Genomic DNA, 19,000 nt, shown 5'->3' on the forward strand with positions numbered 1-19,000 from the left:
CGCTTTGAAACACATTGTGTATAGGCGCTATATAAATAAACGATCATATCATATCATATCATGTTAGAGTCAAGGTTGGAGAGCATATCTTCACGGATGTTCAGGAGAGCAGTTTCCGTGCTCCTGGACGCTCTGAAACCAGACTGGTCGTCATGGAGACAGCCAACAGAATCAGAATGAAGGTTAAGCTGAGAGATGGCCAGCTTTTCCAGGAGTTTGCCCAGAAAGGGAGTAATGGAGATTGGGGGATAGTTAGCCGGACAGGAAGGATCAGCTGCAGGTTTCTTGAGAAGAGGATGCACAAGGGAGTGTTTCAGATGGGTGGGAAAGGATCCTGAGGCAAAGGAATGGTTGCAGAAATCAGCAAGGGCCGGAGCGAGGGTGTCAATGTGGTCCTTGATGGTTTTAGAGGAACAGGGATGAACCTGTTTTGATGAGGCTTTCATAGATCGGACTTGTCTAGCGACCTCATCAGGGGAGAAAAGAGGAAAGGAAGAGAAGGAGGGAGGGGGGGTGCTTAAAGGGGGGTTAGCAAGTGCAGTATGAGGGGGAATAGGAAGGGCAGGGGAGGAGAGAGTGGACAAGATGTCCTGGGTTTTTGAGATAAAGTGAGAGGCCCGGTCATTGCAGAGAGCCTGGGAGACAAGAGGAGGGGTAGAGACTGCAGCAGGGTTGGCAAGCTCTTTGTAGATTTTAAAGAGTTCGACCAAGTTGTTAGATGCCGCAGAGACACAAGCTTGAATGTGGACTCTCTTCTTGGTGCGGACGGAGAGTCGGTATGGCCTTTGGAGTAGGCGACAGGCCCGTTTGTCAGAGGATGAACAAGAAGCCCTCCATTTCCTCTCAGCCGCCCTACACTTACGTCTAAGTGTAGCTAGGTCGGAGCCATACCAGGAATTACACTTGACTTTGGACTTCAAGTGGATCCTCATGACAGGAGTAAGAGCATCAAGAGTATCATAAATAGAAGAGTAGAGAAGGGACAGGGTTGTGTCAGGGTGTGAGTCAGCCAGAGGAGGAGGAGGGGGAGAAGATGGCCGCGAAAGCCTCAACTGACACACGCTTCATAGGTCGGATGTCCGAGAAGGTAGGCTGCAGTGTTGGGGTGAGCTTGGCTTGGGGGGAAGAGAGTGAGAGATGAAAAGAGAGAAGGTAGTGGTCACTCCAGGACAGAGGAGTGGTCAGAGGGATAGAGAGGGGGAGGCTAGAGGAGATCAGGACATCGAGTGTGTGTCCAACAGAGTGCGTCGGGCCAGAGGGGAGGATAGAGAGGGAGAGGGAATCTCAAAGGTTGCGAAAGACCAGAGATGAGGGACAGGGAGAATCGAGGTGGATGTTGAGGTCACCAAGGAGGAGGAGTTGAGTGGTAGAGGTCAGGAGGGAGGAGGAGAGGTCAGCCCACTCAGAAAGAAAAGAGGTGATTTGCCTAGGGGGCGGGTAGAGAGTAGCAACAGTAAGAGAGTGGCTAGGAGAGATTGAGAGCCTGTAGACAAGGCATTCGAAAGAGGAGTAAATCTGAGTGGGAATGATAGTGGCAGGAATCCACTCTGGAAAGAACAGGGCTACACCCCCTCCGGGCCGGGTGGATCTGGGTGCAGAGAGGATCTTGTAACCATCAGGGATGAGAGTGTCAAAGCTTGTGACAGAGCTGGCCGTGAACCATGTCTTCGTAACATCAAGGTCCAGTTCTTCAAGGGGGTGGCAGATGTCAGAGGAGTGTTTGACAGCAGAGCGAGAGTTGAGAGTAGCAAGGTGAAGAAGGTTGCCGGCCTTAAAGACCTTCCGGGGAGGGGTACAAATCAGAGGTACGCCCTGCAGAGTTGTGGAGGTAGCCTGCAGAGGGGCATAGGCGGAGCAAAGAGTGGGCAAGGTATCCAAGGAATGAGAGGAGGGGACAGCCGGAGAAGAAAAGAAGTTGATGAGGAGAGGGAACTGCATATCAAAGAGGAGGAGATTGGCCTGAGGACCTTGGACCATGACAGTGCCGTTTAGGTAGAAATTAAGGATGACTCTGGAGGAATCGAAAGAAGCCATGAGGACTTCCCAGCGAGTGCCACCATTCATGGGAGAGGAGGAGACAGGACGGAGCACAGAGATCATATGGGGGGTCCATAGATCCGGCGAAGGAACAACAAAGAGGATGTTGGTGAGGGTCTGTCTGAAAGAGGCGCTGGTATAAGTATCAGCGATAGGGAGACCAGGGTTTGAGGCCAAGATATCCTTTTTAAACTTCTTCTTTCCAGACTTAGTGAGAAGGGAAGGATAGTTGATAGAGAAGCAGTTAGAATAGATGGGGGAAACAGAAAGAGCCATGAGTGGGAAGAGAGGAGGCAGAGGGAGGAGTAAGCAAGTACAGCGGTATCGAGCAGTCACTGGGCTAGCAGGTTACAATCAGTGGCCAAAGGTAAATGCAAAACACACCCAAATTTGACTTTCTAGATAAATGCAAAACACACCCAAATTTGACTTTCCAGATAAATGCAAAACAAACCCAAATTTGACTTTCCAGTTTAAATGAGGGCCCAGTGGTTTCGGAAATTAAAATGGGAGTGCATGATACTGTTAAGGCAGCCCACATTTTCACAAACACTGCACAAACTGCTTGTCCCATATCTCCTCCTTGTGACCCTTTGGTAAAACTGGCCAAATAGTCTAAACATCATAAAAATAGAGCCTATTCATATTGGCATTCACTATACCTGTTTGGATGAATGTCTGTCCTTTCCAACTAAAGATGCTTGATATCACAACTTTCTTTCACCTTGTGCATCTCGTTGAAGGAGCAAAAGACACATACATACTACGCCACCTATCAACTAGTTACACATCACAGTGCCACCACTGAGCCACCCACTATAACCTAATATCCTCACTACCATCAGCACCCAATGCAACTACTGTCTTTCAAACATTTTAAAGCGCATAATGTATACCCCATGCACTGCACAGCACATCATTCTTGGTGCTGGGCACATTTTGGAATTTGGTACATATTGAGGATTTCCACAACGAAAGATCTTTTTTCATCCTTGCTCCTTTTCCATCATTTCCCCTTTGCAACGTTTTCACACAACTAAGGGTATGGTCCTCTCTCTACACAACTTAAATCGCTTGAAGACACATTACAAGTATAGCATTGAGATCAAAAATTGGTGGTAACAGAACTACCACCAGGTTCACTGCACTGCCTTTCTTCAAGTTTAGTTCTAATGGTGAGTAGATGCCTCCATCAATTGGCTGGAGGTATTAGCCCAAAAACTGGAGGAATAATTGCAGTGGAATCAACACTTGTAGTAATGCCTACAACAACCCCATAGAGTCCTATCTACCCCGAAAATTAGGATTGAAGCCACTGTTCTGCTACTTGTATTCGTGTGGCTTTTGCCCAATTACAAGTGGTGTTTACAGTAATCAAGTTTAGCCAACATTCCTTAGGAATGACCACCGAAGTTGTAATCCTCCTCACCATTTAATTGATCACATTTCCTTTGTTGAAAATTATGTTAGCTAATCACATCTATTTTCTACCTAGTTGAGGCATATACAATTTTCACATCACACAATGTATGAGGAAGAAACATGGAAATTCTACAGGGTAAAATAAAATATCAGTTGAAAGCAATAGACACCATTCAATGCCACTAACTAGTTCCAGGAAGCAGCTAGACCAAAACGCAATTGTCTCTGTAGCACTTATAAATCATCCAGAAACCCATATGCCCACATCTGGCCAGTAGAAACGTTTTGTAACTGCTTACACTATCAGCATGTAACACTCATCTTTTATTCTTTGATTACAACTTTAATGACTGACTGAATGCACTGATCACTAATATTCTCATGACATCTAAATCCATAAACAAGTTGCAGCTGAAGCTTGAATGGATGTATATGATTTGACCGTGGCAGAATTCTTTTGCGGCCCAATTGACATGGTCAATTTTGCTGCAAAGACAATTTTGCCAGGGCCAAATCTGGCAAAACATTAACCCCCCACGGCACCCAATACATCCCCCAACCGACCCCCTACTTACCTTCTACGCAGGTCGGATCTGACGCCACAGGGTCCGCTTTTCTTCTTTTTTTCCGTCAAGCGCCTCAGAACCTCCAGAAGCGGGGTACACCCCTGCTGCCCCAAATGTTCATCACTACCAAACATGGGGAGCCGGGGACACCATAGCAAACCCGGCTCCCCATGTTTGGTAGTTATTACCGAATTTGATCGTTTTGAATCAATCGAATGGTACTGGCCTAATTCTACCAGATGTACCGTATGATCAATTAGAAATGATCAAATTGGGTACTACCGCTTGAAGAACCGTCTGAACTTCCGGTATGCATTCAGCATATCACTGAGACATTCTAACACAATGGAACACTTCCAATCCAGCACATGCAGTTATAATATTTATTTATGGCACAGTATCAACATTTAGCCTTCCTCGGAAAACCCCAGATGTGTTTCAATACAATATGCTCTCAAACAGTGGAAAGAAGAGGTTTTCATGTCAATCATTGAATGAGGTCCACAGTCACTAACCACAGAGTTTATGAAGACTTTTCCCCAGTAATCCATGTTGAAGGCTGCAACAAACAACACATTGGGCCTCATTCCAAATACAGCGGTCCGAAAATAAGGGTACTGTGAAAACAGAAGAATAATATGAGGCCGGGAAGCCCAAAAAGAAACACACCAACACAGGTTACAAAGAAACATACAAGTGCTTTATTTCAAGCTACAACAGTTACCAAGTCAATTGACAAATGGATAGCTATTCGGCTCTCAGTATAACATAACGAACTTCAACGAGGGTTCGATGTGTTAGTGAGAGAGCGTACATTGGAATACCCGGGCCTTTTATACAATTTGTCCAGCCCTTGGCCAACCCTCTTGCGGGTTAACCATTCTGCGAAATATAATTCTGGTTTTAGGGTTCCTTGCCAGGTCAACCCTTTAATATATGCATTTCGATTAGTTTCGCTGATATAAGTAGTACATTTACATATAGGACAAGGTCTCTGTTCGCGACCTCGACAAGTGGCCTGCAGGCATATTAATTATTCAGTTGTACGGAGGTCACAACGGCCAGAATCTTATTCAGAATGTCATTTGGCCTCCATTTTGATGTTCAGGGTGACTTCTACATAACAAGAGAACCTAAAATGGCGGCTTAATCCAAGATGGCGGCTTACATTGATTTCTCTAAGGTCAAGACCTTGTCGTGGAGTTTGTTCGCGCATGATGTTTAGACAACTTGGCGTAGGCCAATACACATACAATTATTACAATGGGAGGCATAATATTGTTTCTATTCCGACAAACCCTCCTTTTGGCCTATGCCAAGTGCTAATACCATTTCTAATGTCTTTGTAAATAACTCCATGCATTGTCGTCCATACATCCTGAATCGTTATCTGTAATATCAATAGCCATTAGGTCGTTCACCAGAACCTCTTGCAACACAAACTCTTTAGATGCTGTATCTGGAGCATACACTTTATGTCCTATTGTGCTCACCACCTGAGGGCAACATCCCCCTAGCATTGCACATATACTAGGTAGACATTGGATACAGCAACAAAGGAATAGCAGAATTCCCAAAATAACCAGTATGACAGAAAGCACCTTCCAACCCCAGGATCATAGGGAATCCCAGAACCAAGCACCAATACTCCAATCTCCCACAGGAACACGCACTTTTGAACTAAGGACGTGCAAGTTCTGTATTGCTTTGAAAATTGTCGGTGAGGAATCTGGTACGAAAACACAACAAGCGGACCCCACTAATTTACATACTCCACCACGTTCTGCCAGAATGACATCTAATGCCATCCGGTTTTGGAGCGCTACCAATCTTATTGCTTTCTTTTCCAGTGTCATATTATAGAGTATATCCGTGGTCCGGTTGATGGTTCTCTCCAGTACTCTTGCTAGCCCCCTAATATTTTCAGAATTTGCTATCTGTCCCCAAAATGGCACAACTGATTTTGTTATATCACCCAATATTTGCCCAGGGGTATCTCCATTCTCGTCCCGCCGTGGGCGAGCCTTAGAAACTTCCAATGTGCTAGCTATGAAGACCCCAGGTAACAGGATTCCTAAATAACAGGTTCCCTGCCAATCCTTGGGCAACCAGGGAAATGCTGTATTACCGCAAACGAAATAGACAGGCCCCCCTACATACAGAGGCCTGTTTTCTCCGGTCAAATTTACAATGTTCACCCAAACCTCAAAATCTCCCATTGACCGAGTGCCATTTCTTTGTACACAGAAGGGGACTGAATCGGGGCTATGGTTAATGGAGTAGGAAGGAGGCACGGCGTCCTTATTGCCTATCGGAGCCATTTTAAAGGAAATTAGAGTTTGGAAAGGAAGAGACAGTTTATCAGATGGCCTAATAGAAGCAACATTAGGCTTACTTCTATTTGCAAAAAGCGAGCATCCCAAGGGAGTCAATTCACGTTTCTCAAAATTATTTAAATTAGTTCCATCAAAGTTCCCTGAGATGCTGTCATTCCAACGGCCAAAGAATAGTGCTCTAAGAGAGGTATAGCAAGCAGTCGTTAAAGGTAAAGGGTGAATATACCATCCTAGCCCCTTGTTCCCATGTTGCGGTAAACGGGTGCAGGTCCAGCAATTACTCCTATTAAAAATGGCATGCGTTGAATTCATTATTATCATTAAAGTGTTATTATGATACTTTCGTCTATGCTGGGAGTCCCTAGGTGACAAAGTATGAAGGTGTACAGAGGGAGTCAAAGCAGTAGGTACAATTTTGATTGGCAAAAGAGGCTCTAGAGGATAAATTTCCCACGGCAGTAACTATACAAATTCCAATAACTATCATCACAACACAACAATACGTTTTCGGGGCCCAGGCACATTGTTCATTGTCCGAGTTGGTCACCCCCTTATTTACAAGTCCAATGCGAGCAGCAGCAGTGGAGGTGGCAGACATCGTAGTTTTTTCTCATCGACAACCCCAATGTTCGTTGCTGGCGACACTACGGTCGCGCAACTTCTTAGTCCTTCCCCAACCCTAGTCAGCAGAATCCCTTTCTTTTCAAAAACTTTCTTTTGCAAGAACAAAACTCTCAATGACTCTTTTCTTTTCCAGATGCACAGGCAAAACCCATGCCGTAGTTCTATTTTCTTCGTCGAAGGTCGTACCTGGTGATTCCCAGTACTGTTTGATCCGGAAATAAGGTAACGTCACTTCCTGAGGGAAGCAACGTATCAGAGGCGACGGAAGTCGCAGAACTTGAAACAACGTTTTCCGGAAGTGACCTTTCCAAAGAGTGTGGAGACAAAATGGACTGTTCCCCAAGCTCCACGGGCTCAGAGAGATTCTCCGACACACTCACAGCGCTATCTGCTACTCCAGGATCTGAGATTGTAGCATCAGCAAGGGGTTCTGCTTCTTCTGTAACGTGTGGCGTCGGGTGAGGAAGTTTCTTGACATGCGTCGCATGGATCCAATGCTTCTTTCCAGCCACCCGCACTGCTGTCTGGGTGCCCAACAGCACCTGGTAGGGTCCCCGCCAGCGAGGCGCGAGGCAGGAAGATCTTTCGTAGGCCTTCACCAGGACCCAACTTCCAGGCTGAATATTGTGTCCTGGGCCCGTAAACCGTACAGGTAAAGCTGATTGAACCTGATGATAAATGAGATACAGATTTTTAGTCAACTGGTTACAGTAGTCTACAAGCAATACATTTTCAACCTCTCTCAATGCTTTAGGCTTCGGAAGACCCCAAATATTTGCAGGTCTCCCCATCACTACCTCAAATGGAGAGAGCCCAGTCTTAGTTTGAGGTGTGGCACGCATGGCTAACAATACAATAGGTAAGGCGTCCGGCCATTTCAGTTTGGTGCCGGCGCATGTTTTAGCAAGTTTATTCTTTAGGATACCGTTGTCTCTCTACCAACCCAGCACTTTGAGGATGTCTAGCCGAGTGAAATCGCTTTTCAATGTGTAATGCTGTGCATATCTGCAAAATTACTGCTGCAACAAAATGTGGACCGTTGTCCGACCAAATTACTCTTGGCAGCCCAAATCGTGGGAAGAATTCCTTTACCATAGTCTTCGGAGTGGTCATGGCAGTAGCATCCTTAACGGGGAAAGCCTCAACCCATTTACTAAAAGCACAAATGATCACAAGGACATATTTTAGATTGTTACATCGTTCCATCTCAATAAAATCAAAGTGGATGACCTCGAAGGGAATAGAAGGAGGCCCAAAACTACCCCTTGGAGTTACTGTCCCCTTCCCCACATTCTGCTGTAAGCAAATCATGCAATTTTGGACATAGCGCTGCGCGATCTTTAAAATGTTATCATTTACCCAGACTTGTTCTAACATTTTCGTGATCTGCTGAGCACACACATGCGTAGGACCGTGTGCCATCGTAACCATCGCCAGCACATATGAATCAGGGAACAACCATTTCCTTTCAGATGTATCCACCCAACACCCATCTTCATCTAGTTTCCCCATCCCTTCGGCCCACTTTTTAGACTCTTCTATTGTGGCATCAGCTTGGATATCTCGTACAGACCCAATACCCTCATCCATTACATAGGCATCTCTTGCTTCTCTTAGAGCATACAGGTCTGCGCTAAGGTCTGTGGCCGTTTGCCTGGCTATCTGGTCAGCAAAAGCGTTCCCTTTTCCCACATCATCTATGACCTTACGATGCGCTGCACATTTCATGATCGCTAACTGACTAGGGAGCGCCAGTGCCGAGAGCAGTTGCACTATCAGGGGGCCATGCTGAATCTTGGTCCCATGTGAGGTTAGGAACCCTCTTTCCGACCAGAGCCTCCCAAAGTTGTGAGCCACCCCAAAGGCATACTGGCTATCAGTATATATATTTACTGTATGCCCTTCGGAGAATTCACAAGCTCGGGTCAACGCTGTAATCTCTGCGGCCTGCGTGGAATTATGCGGAATTCTCTTAGTTTCAACAACCGTACTCAATGTAGTGACTGCATAGGCAGCTGTAGATGTTCCATCCGGAAGTTTGAAGCAGGAGCCATCACAAAACAGCTCCCCTTCCGCATTATCCAAAGGAGTATCTATAAGGTCTATCCTGCCCTTTGTTTCCTGTTCAGTAGTATACAGGCAGTCATGTGATTCTTCGTCACCGCAAACAGTATTTTGCGTGAAAGGTAGGAGTTCAGCCGGATTAAGAACACAACACCTCTTAATTTGAATGTGAGGGGCAAACAAAGTTAATTCATACCTCGTCAGCCGTGCAGAGGTGAGGTGCTGTGTTTGGGTTTTATTCAATAGGACATCTACAGAGTGAGGTACCATCAGGGTTAAATCATGGCCTAGGACCATTCCCTCATTCTGTTTTAAAGACGCGGCAGCAGCAGCGATTGCTCGCAAACATCTTGGCAAAGCGCATGTGACAGGATCAAGGGCGGAAGAGTAGTAGCCGCACGGTCTATTCTTCCCTCCGTGTTCCTGTGTTAACACAGCCAAAGCACATCCATCACATTCATGCACAAAGAACACAAAGGCCTTATTGTAATTTGGAGTACCCAGAACCGGTGCAGAGCATAACGCGGTTTTGAGAAGCTCAAATGATCGTTGATGTTCCGACTTCCATGGCAGTGGCGAAGAAATGCCCTTTTTCGTCAAGGCCAACATCGGTTTTATCACTAGTGAGAAGTTCGGGATCCACAGTCTACAGTAAGAAGCCATACCTATTAAGGCTCTGACTTCCTTCTGTGTATTTGGAACAGACATGCCAGAAATGTGTTTTATTCTTTCAGGTGTCAATCTTCTCCCCTCCTTTGACAGGAGATAGCCTAAATAGGCGACCTCCTGACAACAATATTGAAATTTCTTAAGCGAAGCTTTATGACCATGTTCAGCCAAATGAATAAGCAACAATACAGTGCCTTCTTTACAAGCACTTTCAGAATCTGCAGCTAAAAGCAAGTCATCGACATACTGAAGCAGTGTACAAGTAGATGGCAATTCAAGGGTGTCAAGCTGCTCTTTCAAAGCCCTACTATAAATGGTTGGACTTTCAGTATAACCTTGAGGTGCACGAGTAAATGTGAACGAACGTCCCCCCAAGGTGAACGCGAACAAATATCTACTATCCTTGTGTATAGGAATACTGAAGAAAGCATTCTTCAGATCCACAACACTAAAGTGAGTAGCTGTAGCAGGGATCATCGTTAGTATCGTTGTCACATCAGGCACAATTGGAAATTGTGGGGCGATAACTTTATTAATAGCGCGTAGATCAATTATGAAACGGAATGGGATTGCATTGTCGCCTTTCTTGTACACGGGTAAAATCGGGCTGTTGCATAAACTACCTGCAATCTCTTCGATCACTCCTCGATGCACAAAATCAGAGACAATGCACTTCAAAGCATGCTCGCCGTCAACTGATATTTTATATTGCGGAATGCGTGGTAGTTTAACTCCATGTTTCAAAACTATTTTAACGGGTTCAACCTGTAGTACCCCGACATCATTGTCGTCAACCGCCCACAAACATTCCGGGACAACGCTAAATTCAGGAGGCAATGGTCGAGTCAAAAACTGACAACTGGGAAGTTGCTGTGGTGAAACCGTCAGTCGCACTCCGTCAGAGGAACAATGAATTACTGCATTTAGTTTCTTCAACAGATTTAACCCCAGCAAATTCACTCCACAGTTTGAAGTCAAGAGGAATGGACAGAGGTCCGTAAAGGGACCCAAAGAAACAGGCACCGGCGAAGAAACCAGACAAGCAACTGGTATGCCAGAAAACCCTACAGAAACATTAGTTTGCCCTGACAGTGGAATGTTTGGAACCCGAGAATGATCAATGGAGCACTTCTGTGCTCCAGTGTCTATCAAGAACTGATGTTTCCTATTCCCCACTAACAATTCAACGTAGGGACCTTTTTGACTAACGGGAATAGGTGAAGGTTCCAAACCCTGCTTCGGGCAATCCTAATAAAAAAAAATGTCGTCGGAAGGAAGCTCTTCAGAAAGGTAGGCAGCAGAAGGGTGATCAAATATGTTTCTCGTGTCCACACTCGAAGTCTGATTATCCTGTGAAAAAGGTTGCTGAGGGTCTTGCGAGAACTGACCTCTATCAGGGCCCCCCACTCCGGGCGACCTCTAGGTCGTCTACCCATACTCCCAAATGTGTAGTTTGACCTCTGTTGAAGGACGGGGCACTGTGCACGCCAATGACCTTCCTGGCGGCAATAGGCACATTGATTAATATTCACAGGACCCAAGGGGACGTTCCCTTTCGGAACATACTGACCTCTGGTCTGTGAATTACCTCCTCTGGGATTTCTAACAATTTGCTGTAACAATACTTTAGTCTTCAAATCTCCTTTCCTCTTCTCTATTCTCTCTTTTTCAGTATTAACACGGTTCTCATAATACTGAGCCATGTGCAAAATTTCAGATTGGGATTTCGCCTGCCAAGCGCTCTCAGAGGACATAATCTGTGACTGGATGTCAGGCAGCAATCCACGCACAAATTTGTCCACAAACAACCTTTTCCCAGACTCTGTGCCCAAGTCCTGTCCACTGAAGTCAGAGAATACCTGAATCCATGTACTTTCTCCTCAGTGTCCCTCAAAAGCGCTAAAGTATTTAGATCCCTCAACCCTTGTGGGAGATCCGTATTATGTAATCTACCCCACATTACACATAAATAAGTCCCCAAACCTTCAATAAAAAAAATGTTCGCGGGAAAATTGCCCATATTTGATAATGTGGAGAAAACATCAGCTTGATCACCCCTCTCCATACAATGCTTAGCCCATGCAAATAATTCCTGTTTCTTTTCTGCAGAGACAGTATTTCGAGTAACAATCTTTGACCCCGCACCCTGATCAACTTCAGTCAGTACCGAACCACTCGGGAGCAGAGGTGCGGGCAAATTCAATGGAGGTGCGACTATTGGCGCAAGGAGAAGGGGTGGTAGAGTAGGTCGATTAAAGAATTCGGTGGCACCTTCAGATTTTCCTTGAACACTGGCCGTAAGCTTGTCCCAAATAATTCTTTTCTCAGGAATTATGGTTTTCAATTTTGCAACAATTCTATCAGGCAAAGTGAGTATCACCTGAGGTGGTTTCTCACCAGCTGGTCTTTCCCCATCAAGCCTAGTTATGTTAGCCCACGTATCTCCCAACCCTGGCACATCGTCTATTGTTCGAACCTGCTTCCATAAATCTACGAGCAGGAGTACAGGGAATAGCAAGTCAATATCACTTAGGGTGAACACAGAGGACTGTAAAACAGGCTCTATCTCTTTGTAGAATCCTGTCGGATTTTTCCTAATATCGGGAATTGATTGTCTAATAGTGTTCACTTCCTGTCGCGAAAACGGGACGTGAACAAATTGCGATACATAATGTGCGGGAATGTCCACAGCGGGTGCACCTGTCCCAGCGTTAGCAGGAATCTCAACCTTTGGGACAAATGTCGGAGGAACCTCTCTCATTGGCAACTGAGATATAGGTAATTCCGATAGCTTACTAAGCAACAGAGCCAGGTCGAGCGCTAAGGCAGCCGAAGAAGTGTCGGGCGAAAAAGCCCTCTTACAAATACTCAATAACTCTGTAGGACAACTAACCTTCTTCCTTACACATTCATCCTGCAGGTACTGTACCATTACCTGAATCACCTTCCTTTGCATTTCTACTGTATACTGACTATACGTGTCATACACTTCATCTGGCGGTATCGATGAATCCGAGATCCATCGAATCGCATCTTTGGTACAAATTCGTACTTCCTCAGATGCCGATTTACGACACGGAAGGAACCGTTTCTGTACATACATACTGTCGTCTTCATCATCCTCATCCCGTAATCTTTCTAAGTGCCTCCTATACTCAAATAACCTCTCAACATGTCCATGTACTTTCTCCTCAGTGTCCCTCAAAAGCGCTAAAGTATTTAGATCCCTCAACCCTTGTGGGAGATCCGTATTATGTAATCTACCCCACATTACACATAAATAAGTCCCCAAACCTTCAATAAAAAAAATGTTCGCGGGAAAATTGCCCATATTTGATAATGTGGAGAAAACATCAGCTTGATCACCCCTCTCCATACAATGCTTAGCCCATGCAAATAATTCCTGTTTCTTTTCTGCAGAGACAGTATTTCGAGTAACAATCTTTGACCCCGCACCCTGATCAACTTCAGTCAGTACCGAACCACTCGGGAGCAGAGGTGCGGGCAAATTCAATGGAGGTGCGACTATTGGCGCAAGGAGAAGGGGTGGTAGAGTAGGTGGAGGAACAACAACTGGAGGAATAGGAACAATAAGTTGTACAGGGGGAACAGGAATAACAGCAGGAAAAACAGCAGGAATGGTCAGAGCACCAGGGAGAGGATCATACAGAGGTGGCGCAGAGGCAGCAGGCCTGCGTTCGTTTAACAATTTATCAATAAATTCTTCAGAAACATGAAAATCTCTAGAGGGATAGATTTTCTGGATACCGAGTGAGAAAGCCCTATCCATACTCTTGACTGATTCTGAATGTTTTTCCTTATCATATAACAACGCCTTTTCGGCATTCGTTTTATGACGGCGTGCATGTTTATCCCTACTTTTAAGCTGCTGCAAAGCTTCTTTTTTCCAATTCTGCAAAACATCAAATGCTGCAGGTCTGGCCTTTTTCTTTAACAAGACCGATTCTAGGTATCCCATACGGGGGATCTCGAAACTACCATTGATTGGCCACAGTACATAGTACACGCCGGCGACCCCTCCTGTGGTGCCGGGCGGCTAAATTCCAAAGATTGTCGATCGCTGCGGAACAGAGCCCTAAAGCAGCTAGACAATTTCCCAGGCATTTCACAAAAAATTGGTGTTACCTGGTCAATAATTGTGTCTGCAGATACAATACGCCAAATTCAAATTGTCAGGGTTAAATTAAGAGTCGGGTCACGACTACACCTGACCAAACCTAAGGAGGACCATACGGTTTACCAAAGAACTTACCTAACGAATTTTACCTTGTGTTTGGTGGTTTCGACAAATCTGCCCGCCTCGAAAATGAACCCTCGTCAAGATGCCGTGTCAGACCACATGACTATCGCCCAAGGATCGGATCGTGCAGCGCTGCCGAGGTATCGCGTCTCGTTCGGTCGGGCCGCAGTATCACATCGTCCGATCCCGGTTCGATAGCCTGCGTCAACATTCAATGATCCAGCATCAATCTTGAGGGTCCCTATTCGGGCGCCAACTATGAAAACTGAATAATAATATGAGGCCGGGAAGACCAAAAAGAAACACACCAACACAGGTTACAAAGAAACATACAAGTGCTTTATTTCAAGCTACAACAGTTACCAAGTCAGTTGACAAATGGATAGCTATTCGGCTCTCAGTATAACATAACGAACTTCAACGAGGGTTCGATTTGTTAGTGAGAGAGCGTACATTGGAATACCCAGGTCTTTTATACAATTTGTCCAGCGCTTGGCCAACCCTCTTGCGGGTTAACCATTCTGCGAAATAATTCTGGTCTTAGGGTTCCTTGCCAGGTCAACCCTTTAATATATGCATTTCGATTAGTTTCGCTGATATAAGTAGTACATTTACATATAGGTCAACAGTAGGACAAGGTCTCTGTTCGCGACCCCGTCAAGTGGCCTGCAGGCATATTAATTATTCAGTTGTACGGAGGTCACAACGGCCAGAATCTTATTCAGAATGTCATTTGGCCTCCATTTTGATGTTCAGGGTGACTTCTACATAACAAGAGAACCTAAAATGGCGGCTTAATTCAAGATGGCGGCTTACATTGATTTCTCTAAGGTCAAGACCTTGTCGTGGAGTTTGTTCGCGCATGATGTTTAGACAACTTGGCGTAGGCCAATACACATACAATTATTACAATGGGAGGCATAATATTGTTTCTATTCTGACAGTACCGGTAGCGACGTACCAGCCCACTTTCCGGGTCGCCATACTACGAGACTGCTAGTAGGGGCACGGATCCCCCGGCAGGCCTGACCTGCCAGGAAATCAGGCCCCTACCGGCATGTCTGACCTGCCAGGAAATCAGGCCCCTACCGGCATGTCTCTCACTGAAGCACGGGTAGCGAAGGTGCCGGTGCTTCAGTGTCCCCATGGGAATGGGGATGTACCGTTCCGCCGCCACTTGTGATATCCCAGTGGCACTGGGATATCAGGCGGCAGAATCCATGTTACGGGGTTGGCGGTAACCGCCGGCAGCACCGCCGGGTTACCGCTAACCTCGTAATGAGGCCCTATAGATTGGAGGCCACCCTCCCTCACCAGTTCTGTGTAAAATATGTACTCTACCCCCAGTACTCAATCAAACACCCACATTTCCCTCAAATGCCTGTCTTTCAATGTCCAGCTAAATCCTGCTGGTGTGTGAACAATAAATGCAACACATGACAGTGCTGGAGAAAATATTCTAGTCTCCCTTACCCATGTGCTTAAATATGACGTATAACCAGGGCTTTAAGTGGCCCAGGGCTATCTCCAAAAAGGGCACCCAAGCCGTGTCCCCATCAGGGCTCACCCCGACTAGCCTCAGCCCCGCTGACATCTCAGGCAGTCCGTGTTGCTGAATCGCTTTACAGTTAAAGGGCTGCCAGCATGTGTCAGCACTTTGTATTAGAAAAAAGGCATTGCCTCTTCTTTTTTCTAAACTGAAGTACTTACACCTGCAGTCAGCCCTTTAACCACATAACTTTCTGCAAAACGGGCTGCCTGCTGCAAGATGTCTCCATACTTAGTAGAAACAGGAGGAGGGCTGGTGCCCCGTCTCTCCTTTTGTTTCTGTATAAAAAGTCATCACTCAGCAGAAAAGGGTCTGTTAAAGGGTTTCCTGCTGTGTGATGACTCTTTACTCAGAAACAAAAGGAGAGACTGGGCACTCCAGCCCTCCTCCTGTCTCTGAGTACAGAGACAACCTGCAGCAGACAGACCTTTCACTCAAGGAGCCTGATGGTTAAAGGGTTGCATGTGCGTTAACCACACTGCTCCTTGAATGAAAGGGCTGCCTGCTGCGTGTGAGAGCTGGGGCGCACTGGTGTCACATCTTTGGTGCTCCCAGCCCCTACTTTCGTGTTAAAGGAGGGGCTGGGTGCACCAAAGGTAATAATGTCAGTGAGCCCCAAGCTCTCCTGCTTTTATCAGTCCCCCACCCCTTAACTGCCAGGCTATTATGTAAGTCTATGCAAAAAGGACGAGCATACTCATCCTTGGCACTTAAGGGAAGCAAGGGGGGGGCTCTCATTAGGGCGAGAGCATCCCCCCTCGATTTAGCATCCCACTTAAAGTACTGCGTATAACCCCAAACAAATATAACTGATAACAACTGAAATAGGAATCATTAAAGTGGCAAGCAAAATATTATGCCTAATCAGTATCCAGGAATAATCCCCTAAATCGTTTAAACCACAGAAATGCAAATGCACGCTTCTACACCCAATTTGACTCAGAACTGCAATTAACAGAAGGCAGTCGTATCCTTTTAATTATGCGCTCCTCTTTCCATGGCAGAGGAAAGCACGCTCAAATCCAGTGTGCGCACATATCAGCAGAAAAAGCTTGCATTGCAAATCGCCCACCACGCCCCCCGCCATCATAAAACTACTATAAAGTATACAGCCTAAGAATAATGCACAATAATTTAGTGGCTATATGTGAGTAATGCCTTTGATTCTTATACCAATGCACCCCTTGACAATGATCAGCCAATAACTCGCAAGGGTATGAGGGACATCCGTAGATTATCAGCACTTGCAGGAGAACATTATAAGCTTGAGAAGACCACCCATGCATCACAGCTGCATTCCTCCAGCATTCTACCTTAGGGGACACACCAAAATATGAACCGCAGCAGCCAATATTTGCCTGTTATGAAGAAAAGTCAACAACATCTACTAGGAAGATAACTCCAGAGTAGGCGAAGTGGAAGGCAGGTGGACTTAGAGTGAACGTACTGGAAGAGGCACCTTCCAGCTTGTTCAACGCTGCCAAATGATAACCAAATATCATGAATTCCCCATCCCACATCACCGAAACAACTTAACATTACAAAAGGGCATCATCAACCCGTAGTCGAGTCACCTCATAGGCCGTGTTTGTTTAATAAAATAAAAGGCAAACATCACAGCCCGTAGGTTTATTCATTCTCAAACCAAAATGATCACACAGTGAAAATGGTATTGTTTTTATTAAGTTATCATGTTGCTTGCTTAGAATTTCTGTCATGTGGTCTGATGTTTCTTATAAAGTTGCTATAAATGCATGTAACCTCTGTCACAATGACTCGTCTTACCCTCTACTTCCCATTCTTTGCCCCTCTCCATTATTTCTCAGGGAAAGCCTTGGATCCTTCTCACACAATCGTCCATTCTGTCACCAATGTGATTACATCCATTGTGTTTGGGTACCGCTTCACTAGAGAGGATAAAGTCTTCGACCAGCTCACTGAAGCAAATGATTTCATGACACAATTTATGGGATCCATGTGGGCCCGGGTAAGTCTCAATTATTCTGATCAATGCATGGTTGGACACAACCAACAAGATTAAACAATTATGTGCTTTTGAAGGACGGATAAAGGGTGAAAGAAGGCTAGAAAATCCAGACTAAGCATATTTTCTGAGCCAAAGTGATGTTTTAGAGGAGAAAGTAAAAGAGAGTGAACAGCACAGGATTGTGAAAGGAGATTCAGAGAGCAACCACCACACTCAATCATGCATGCACGCCCCACCCTGCACTTAACAGACACACTCTTCACACTCACAGAACCTCATTGAAATCCAACATATCACCTTCACCATCCATACAATCATGCAACCTCATGCTCATTAACACACACTCAGCAGTCCTTCGTGCTCTAGACATAGGTGATCTCGGCACCTTACACAGACGTGATGGACTCTTCATCACAGAGAATTGCTTCTCCCATTGTACCACATTTTTCATTGACATTCTGAACCATCTAGCATATAGAACATCAGCCATTCAGGTAAGACAGCAGGAGGCCTTGAAGTCATCCAGAAGACCTCTTTCACCTGCACCATTCAGTAACATTCATCATTATGTATAGGTGCAGTCCCACAAAGTAATCCAAGAAATAATCCAAAAGGAATCAAAAATGGAGTGTACCATGTGCAGGAAAGAACAGCTTTTATTTGCAAAACGGCAGGTGGAAAAACAGACAGCTTGTCAGGAACCGCGGGTGGAAGATTTGGAATCTTTGGAGGCACTAGCATGCTTCACTGTTCGCTCTAGTCCTCACCTAACATGGCGGAGTCACCTATAAGTTCTGGTTCGGTGCGTTGTATCTGTGTTCTTTCACGTTGACGCTTTGTTTACTCCTATGGTATTCCAGCCCTCTCCTTGACTTCTCGTAGTCATATTTTCCCATGTTACTTGCTACTCCTCTTGTGCCTGTCTATTTTTTCTCCATGTCTATCCGCTCCTGCCTTTCGCTTGTTTATTATTCCCGCTTCGGTGTCTGGCGTTGGATTGCTTACCTCTCGCTTGGCGTTCTATCGCCGTTCCATGCTCCGCCGTTTGCGTTCGGCTTCGGCCGCTTACGGCTCTACTTGGCTCCTCTTACTTATTCTTACTTACTACTGCGGTGGCTGGCCATTCCTATCTTAATGCTTGCTTTCTGCAGTATTTCTGCCTTTTGACTGTGCATCTTTCCTTCTATTCCTATTACTTGTCCATACTCTGTTTATATTCCTTCCATCTGTTTTGGGCTTACCTGCATTCAATGTTCTTTCACTCGCTTGTTGTTACTCTTCCTTCTGTATCGGGTTCCTCTGTCTTACCCTTTCAGACCTTCTTGTTTTGTAGTGAGAAATCCTACTCCACTCTACCTGCTCCCTCTATCCATCAACCTTCAGCCACTTACCAAGTTTTCTTTGGGCAACTCAGCTGACGGGAGTGTATTCCCTACAGTACATTGGTTCCGGAATATCCTTACACACCACCTCCTACCAACAAGA

The 19,000-nt window shown here is 45.5% G+C and overlaps 1 protein-coding gene across 2 annotated transcripts in view; it reads left to right on the forward strand.

The window, feature by feature from the left end:
• LOC138491964 (cytochrome P450 2J4-like) overlaps nucleotides 1–19,000 on the forward strand; it is a 971,726-nt gene that overhangs the window by 248,751 nt on the left and 703,975 nt on the right. For both annotated transcript variants that reach the window (XM_069618853.1, XM_069618852.1), the window contains exon 4: nucleotides 17,355–17,515. In XM_069618853.1, coding sequence (XP_069474954.1) covers nucleotides 17,355–17,515 — 161 coding nt within the window. The remainder of the gene's footprint in view (nucleotides 1–17,354; nucleotides 17,516–19,000) is intronic.

Source organism: Ambystoma mexicanum, chromosome 10 (assembly GCF_040938575.1).
Source record: "Ambystoma mexicanum isolate Mex_15411 chromosome 10, UKY_AmexF1_1, whole genome shotgun sequence".
NCBI lineage: Eukaryota > Metazoa > Chordata > Amphibia > Caudata > Ambystomatidae > Ambystoma > Ambystoma mexicanum.